At 42.3% G+C, this 7,289-nt stretch overlaps 1 protein-coding gene across 1 annotated transcript; it reads left to right on the top strand.

The window, feature by feature from the left end:
- The first annotated feature begins 975 nt into the window (after positions 1-975).
- On the top strand, positions 976-4,987 carry LOC146959820 (myosin light polypeptide 6-like). The gene is made up of 7 exons (XM_085772878.1): positions 976-1,098; positions 1,506-1,533; positions 1,631-1,774; positions 3,136-3,209; positions 3,298-3,397; positions 4,441-4,518; positions 4,601-4,987. The coding sequence occupies exons 1-7, from the start codon at positions 991-993 to the stop codon at positions 4,627-4,629; spliced, it is 561 nt and encodes a 186-aa protein (XP_085629004.1). The 5' UTR covers positions 976-990; the 3' UTR covers positions 4,630-4,987.
- The last annotated feature ends 2,302 nt before the right edge of the window (positions 4,988-7,289 follow it).

Genomic DNA, 7,289 nt, shown 5'->3' with positions numbered 1-7,289 from the left:
CAGAGAACTGACTCCGCCCACTGAGCTGACTCCGCCCACTGACAGAGAGTTGACTCCGCCCACTGGTAGAGAGCTGACTCCGCCCACCTGACCCTTGACCCTTTAAGGTGGCATCATTAGATGAGCTCAGTGTCTATTTAAGGCGGCGCTGGGAGTTCCTCAGAGCAGGCCCCTGCAGAGACCTTTGGAGGGGCAGGTGCTCAAAAAAAAAAAAGCATAAAAACTATATATAAACTAAATGTACCGGCGATGCTGAGATTCGAACCCATACTAGAAAATGGTTCTGCTTACGAAGGTAGCTGTTTTACCAGGTGAGCTATCAGTCATAATGTTATAAAGTGACTACTGTCTTTAAGAGGTTGCTGGCGGTAAAACAGCTGGTCCCAACTGACTTCTATCTTGATCACATCAGCAGGACAGCATCTTCACGCAGCGGTCGCAGTCACCTCGGTCCGACACATCCCCCTATGGCCAGTCCATCACTACTCCCGTTTCATAGCGTAAATGCAACGGGGGGCACGGCGGGGCAGGTCGGGGCACGGCGGGGCACGTCTTGGTGCATGATGTGACCAAGGGGAGCCAGGTCATTTCATTTAGAAATAAATGAAAAAATATTATAATTATTTGTTAAATGTTATTCTTGAAGGGCTACTGACAGGCCTTCACACTAACACACACGCAAAAAAAAGAAAAAAAAACATAGCACCGACAAAAGGGCACTTTGGGCATCAAGGAGCAAAGGGGCAGGTGCTTAAGCACCCTCCGCCCCCCCCCCCCCCTGCCTCAGAGAGTTGTGGAATCGACTTCAGATCTATTTGCAGTTTGTCTCTTGAGGTGAATCTTCATTAGTGAACTCTCTGACCATAAAAGGAGCTGATATATAAATATAAATATATTCACGCAGTATTTAAAGTGTCTCACACAGGAATCTGTCCACTCCTCTTCCTCTTCTCTCACTTCATCATCTGGCTCCACTCGGGGTTTTTCATCATGGCCCCAAAGAAACAGACAAACTCAGAGCAGAAGAAGGAAACGGGGAAACTTCCTCCAGAAGCAGAACCTGCCAGAGAAGCCGACTTCGACCCACACAGCATCAAGGTCTCTCTCTGTTTCATTCAGTTTTCAAATTAACAAGATTTAATGACAAAATAACTAATGTTCATGGAATTATTAGAATAAAGTTTAATAATATGTAAAGTATTAGAATAAATTGATAAGAAAATGCAAAACATGTGCAGACATGAGTTGAAGCAGAAATTCACTTGAACACATGTAGTTTCTGTTCTATAAATAGTTTTAACTTTTCTTCTACTGCGGCGACAGGAAGTGACACGTTTAACTGACAACGCTGCAACTCTCTCTCTCTCTCTCTCTGTCTCTCTCTCTCTCTCTCTCTTTCTACCTCTCTCTCTCTCTCTCTCTCTGTCTCTCTCTCTCTCACTCTCTCTCTCTACCTCTTTCTCTCTGTCTGATTCATGACCAGTCGTTTCTCTTCTTGTTCTCAGATCGACTTCAACGCTGATCAGATTGAAGGTGAAGCGCACATACAAACACACACACACACACACACACACACACATAGTCATGTAACATTGTGTGTGTGTGTGTGTGTGTGTGTGTGTGTGTGCAGAGTTTAAAGAAGCCTTCCAGCTGTTTGACAACAACAACCAGATGAAGATCTCCTTCAGTCAGTGTGGAGACGTGATGAGAGCGCTGGGACAGAACCCCACCAACGCCGAGGTGCTGAGGGTGTTAGGACGCCCTAAAGCTGAAGGTACACACTGATGGTACACACTGATGGTACACACTACTGGTACACACTGATGATATACACTGATGGTACACACTGATGGTACACACTGATGATACACACTGATGGTACACACTACTGATACACACTGATGGTACACACTACTGATACACACTGATAGTACACACTACTGATACACACTGATGGTACACACTGATGGTACACACTACTGATACAAGGCAAGGCAATTTTATTAGTATAGCCCGATGTTACCACCAGTTTGTCTCAAGGGGCTTTACATCCCATCATAACAACATCCTCTGTCCTTAGACCCTCACATCCACTGAGGAAAAACTCCATGGAAAACCCTTTTAACAGGGAAAACCAGGAGAAACCTCAGGGTGAGCAACAGAGGAGGGATCATCACCCAGGACGGACAGACGGGACAGAGAAGTTGTTACAGACAAGAAAACAGTTTACAACAGAGAATGTGAGAAACATGGAAATGTTAACAACGGCTGAAGAGGAAGCTGCTGGTAGGCAAGGGAGGCAGGGAGGGCAGACTAGCTTACAGTAATGGAGGACTGGATGGCAGACTGGTTCATAGGAAGAGAGGGGAGGCCAGCTTAATGGGAGGACTGGATGGCAGACTGGTTCATAGGAAGGGAGGACAGACCAGCTTAATGGAGGACTGGATGGCAGACTGGTTCATAGGAAGAGAGGACAGACCAGCTTAATGGAGGACTGGATGGCAGACTGGTTCATAGAGGACAGACCAGCTTAATGGAGGACTGGATGGCAGACTGGTTCATAGAGGACAGACCAGCTTAATGGAGGACTGGATGGCAGACTGGTTCATAGGAAGAGAGGACAGACCAGCTTAATGGGAGGACTGGATGGCAGACTGGTTCATAGGAAGAGAGGACAGACCAGCTTAATGGAGGACTGGATGGCAGACTGGTTCATAGGAAGGGAGGACAGACCAGCTTAATGGGAGGACTGGATGGCAGACTGGTTCATAGAGGACAGACCAGCTTAATGGGAGGACTGGATGGCAGACTGGTTCATAGGAAGGGAGGACAGACCAGCTTAATGGGAGGACTGGATGGCAGACTGGTTCATAGGAAGGGAGGACAGACCAGCTTAATGGAGGACTGGATGGCAGACTGGTTCATAGGAAGGGAGGACAGACCAGCTTAATGGGAGGACTGGATGGCAGGAAGAGAGGGGAGGCCAGTCTAACAGCGGGGGAGGGGGGGGGGATGCAGGTGGCGGCTGGTGCAGAGAGATGGAGCTCCGGTGGATCTGTGGAAACACAGAGAGAGTGAGAGACAACAACCCTAACCCTGTGTCACAGTGTTGTTGTGTGTCTTTGTGTTGGACAGACATGGACAGGAACCTGGTGGACTTTGAGACCTTCCTGCCGATGCTGCAACATGTGTCTCAGTCCAAAGACAAAGTGAGATAAACATTTTCATCTGCACAGGTCAGAAGTTACTAATGTCATTATTGTTAAAACAATCATTTTCAACTGTGTGTGTTAACAGGGGACATACGAGGACTTTGTCGAGGGCCTCAGAGTCTTTGATAAAGAAGGAAACGGGACAGTGATGGGAGCAGAGCTGAGACACGTCCTGGTCACACTTGGTATGAGAAACACTAGTGTGTGTGTGTGTGTGTGTGTGTGTGTGTGTGTGTGTGTGTGTGTGTGTGTGTGTGTGTGTTTGTGTGTGTGTGTGTGTGTGTGTGTGTGTGTGTGTTTCTCTGCTACGTGGTTTCATATGTGACTTTATGTCTGATTGTTTAAGTGTGTCCATGTTTAACAGAAAATAACTCATTTAAATATTTAATGAATTTATCTTTAATTATTTTTCTTGTGCTTTAATTGATCAGCACCAAAACCCCAGTTTACACCGGATGCCGAGCGGCTCTGGAACGACCGCGTCCTCTGCCGTCCGCCAACACACACCGCCAACACACACTGGATGTGTTTGTGATGCACACTGGTGCGGCTCCGTGGGACACTGGGAATCGCGAGGACGCACGAGATCTTGCAAATTCACGCATAATCGCGCAATACCGCCGGCTGTAGACTTCGGGAAGAGAACCACAAAGCCATTGCAACAGTTTGTCCACAGGAGTAGGAGATCGACTCAGTCCTGTCCTGGGTCTCGATCTGTGGTGAACACTGAGTATTTTATTTCGAAAATCAACCAGGGTTTTATTTTGTACCCGATTTCCTGTTTCACACAACCTGCTCTGTGCTGATTGATGCGCCGTGCTCCGGCGTTCGGCAAAAATAGAAGCTCTGCGTGGGTTGCATGTCCATGCATGAAAAGTGCTATATAAATAAAGTTTGATTTGATTTGATTTGATTTGATTATACATTACGGAGGGCTGCCGGATGCTGGAGTTGTTCTGCAGCCAGTATAAACTCACACATTGACAAAAATAGAAACGTATCCGTTCTGGAGCCGTTCTGCATCCAGTGTAAATTGGGGGTAAGCCTTTAATTTGTGTTTGTTCTTTATGGATAAAAAAAAGTCATTCATTTTGTGACGATGAAGAATGAAATGATTGAATCATGAACTCAGTGCTACTTCTAGGAACACACAGACATGGATGTAACAGTTAAAATGTTGTTACACTCATCTGCTGTGCACATTTAGTTGAGTGATTTGTGTTATCAGGAGAGAGGATGACGGAGGGAGAAGTGGAGAAGCTGCTGGCAGGACAGGAAGATGGTAATGGATGTATAAACTATGACGGTAAATAGATCCTCAATAAAACACCATACACACAAACAGCTGTACATCAGAGACTCAACTTATGTCTGTATGTGTCTTTCAGCTTTCGTCAAGCACATCATGGCTGGCTGAGTGTAAGAGCAGCATCAACAAACACACTCGTGGGTGGAGGAATCCGACTTGTGTTCCTGCTTTGTTTCCTATTGCTGCTTTCAATAAAATGTCTGAACACTTTTCACTGTAGCTGTGATGGACTGAGGACACTTCCTGTGTCTTATACGCAATCATTCTTTAAAACCAGTTTTGATGCTTTGTGCTTCCATGCCATGGACATTTTGCACGTCTAATGACATTTAGAGAGAATAATAGAGAATAAACAACCTAAATAATAATGTACTGCATGTATATGAATGTAGAGGAGCATCAGTAGGCAAAATTTAGAATATAATGTAATAAATTGCCATGGGAGTTAGTTGACCAATGCCAGAGTCCGCCTATGTGTCACTTATGTCAGACTTGACATGGGTGGCCCACTAAGCCCACTCCTTTTCGCGATTGCCATTAAATCTCTTGCAATTGGCTTGTGCCCCTTTTTGCCGTTCTCTCTCCTCATTGGATAGAGGTTGTAGGATACAAGGAAAGTTTTCTCCTGGGCTCAGAGCAGAGCAGAGTGACTGACAGACCCGTGTTTCAGACCAAACACTCTATAGAAGTTTATTTGTTTATTTGTTTATTAAGATCCCCATTAGCTGCAGCAACGCCACAGCTATTCTTCCTGGGGTCCAACAGTATCAAATATACAGTTGAAAACACAAAACATAAACATTATAAAAATTTAAAACAAAAAAAAAACAAGTGAGCGATATGCTTAACCTAACAAAACAAAAACAGAATAAGTGTTTACATTTCTTAACTGTGCTTCATTCATTCTTCGTTATATTAATTGTTCACATACTAATCCGATTACCCACATTTCTACATATCATATATGTATACATCATTACACATCACACATCATACTTGTATATACATTCATTCTACCGAATATACATTATAATAACACATATCCTATATCCATCGAAATATACTCCATATATAAATATACCATGTTGTCTTACTTTGATAAATGCTGTTTTATTAATATTTTGAATTTCTTTGTGTTGGTGGTGAGTTTGATATTTTTCGGCAGTGAATTCCATTCTTTCATACCTCTATACAACACCGTACGCTTGATGGCGTTAGATCTTGCTTTAGGTAATGTAAAGTTTCCTACAGCTGCATGTCTGGTGATATATTTATGACTCTCTGCACTAAAAGCGAGGTTTTTAAACAAGATAACAGGTGTTTTTAGGACAGATATATTTCTAATAACAACAAACAGTGAGTACAATAGTCTGTCTTTGACCAGTAACCAGTTAAGTTTCTTGTGCATAGAAATTATCCTTGTCCTGTAGTCACACTTCAGTATTGTGCGGGCAGCTCTATTCTGTATACATTGTAGTTTATTTAACATGTCTCCAGTGGCATTTGACCAAACTGCTGGGCAATAGTCAAGATGTGATAATATTATCGATTGGATTGCTGTTTTCAAGATGTTTATATTTATAAAAGTTGCATGTCTTCTTAGAATTGATATACCTCTACCCATCTTTGCAATCATATTATTAATGTGTTTTTTCCATGATAATTTGTTGTCAACTGTCACTCCCAGCAATTTGGTCTCATGTACCTGGTCTATAGTGATATCTTTGATTTTAATATTTAATACAGGATTTCTATCAATATTATGATTTGAGCCTACAATCATGCACTTGGTTTTAGATATGTTCAGGACCAGCTTGTTTTCTTTAACCCATTCAGCCACACTTTCTAGTTCCTTATTCACAATAGTTTCTAATACATTATTAGTAGATGCTGATGTATATATGGTTGCGTCATCCGCATACATAACTGTGTTAGCCTTCTCTAATACATACGGTAAATCATTTGTGAAAATACTGAATAATAAAGGACCAAGGCAGCTCCCTTGAGGTACTCCACATGTCGTGGTTTTGGTTTCTGAGTAGCTGCCGTTAAAAAATACTGTTTGTGTCCTGTTTGATAGATAGCTATAAAACCAATTAAGTGCAGATTGCTCAAAGCCATAGCAGGACAGTTTTGTTAGTAGTAAGTGATGCTCAATTACATCAAAAGCAGCTGAGAAATCCAGAAATACAACACCAACCATATTTTTGTTATCAATTGCTCTAAGCCAATCATCAGACATGCTAGTCAGCGCCGTTGCCGTGGAGTGAGCCCTTCTATAAGCATGTTGAGAGTTACAGATAATGTTATTAGCAGATAAATAATTATTAATTTGTTCAAATACAATCGTTTCCATTATTTTTCCTAATACTGGTAATAAACTTATAGGACGGCTATTTGAGCTGGAAAAGGGCATTCTCTTGTTTTTTGGCAGTGAGATTATTTTCGCCTGCTTCCATGCTTGTGGACATGTACCACACATAAAACTTAAATTAATTATATGGGTTAATGCAGGAGCTATCTGATCAACAGCTATTTTGAGAAGCCTGCTGTCAAGGCCATCAACACCCGATGGTTTGTCTTTGCAATTTTTTAGGAAATCCTTTACCTTGTTAGTGCTTATATTCTCCAGTTTAAACTTGGGGTTTTTTCCATTCATGATTTTATTTCTTATTAATAGGTGAGATATATCATTACTTAGATTAGACATGTTTCCTCTTATTTTTTCTAGTTTGCTAATAAAATAATCATTTAAATAGTGATTGCTG

The sequence above is a fragment of the Trachurus japonicus genome, unplaced genomic scaffold (genome assembly GCF_045865225.1).
Source record: "Trachurus japonicus isolate A0001 unplaced genomic scaffold, Traja_1.0 AP031020.1".
In the NCBI taxonomy this organism is placed as follows: Eukaryota; Metazoa; Chordata; class Actinopteri; order Carangiformes; family Carangidae; genus Trachurus; species Trachurus japonicus.
Note: the sequence above shows the minus strand (reverse complement) of the source record. Positions and strands in the feature narration are given on the sequence as shown.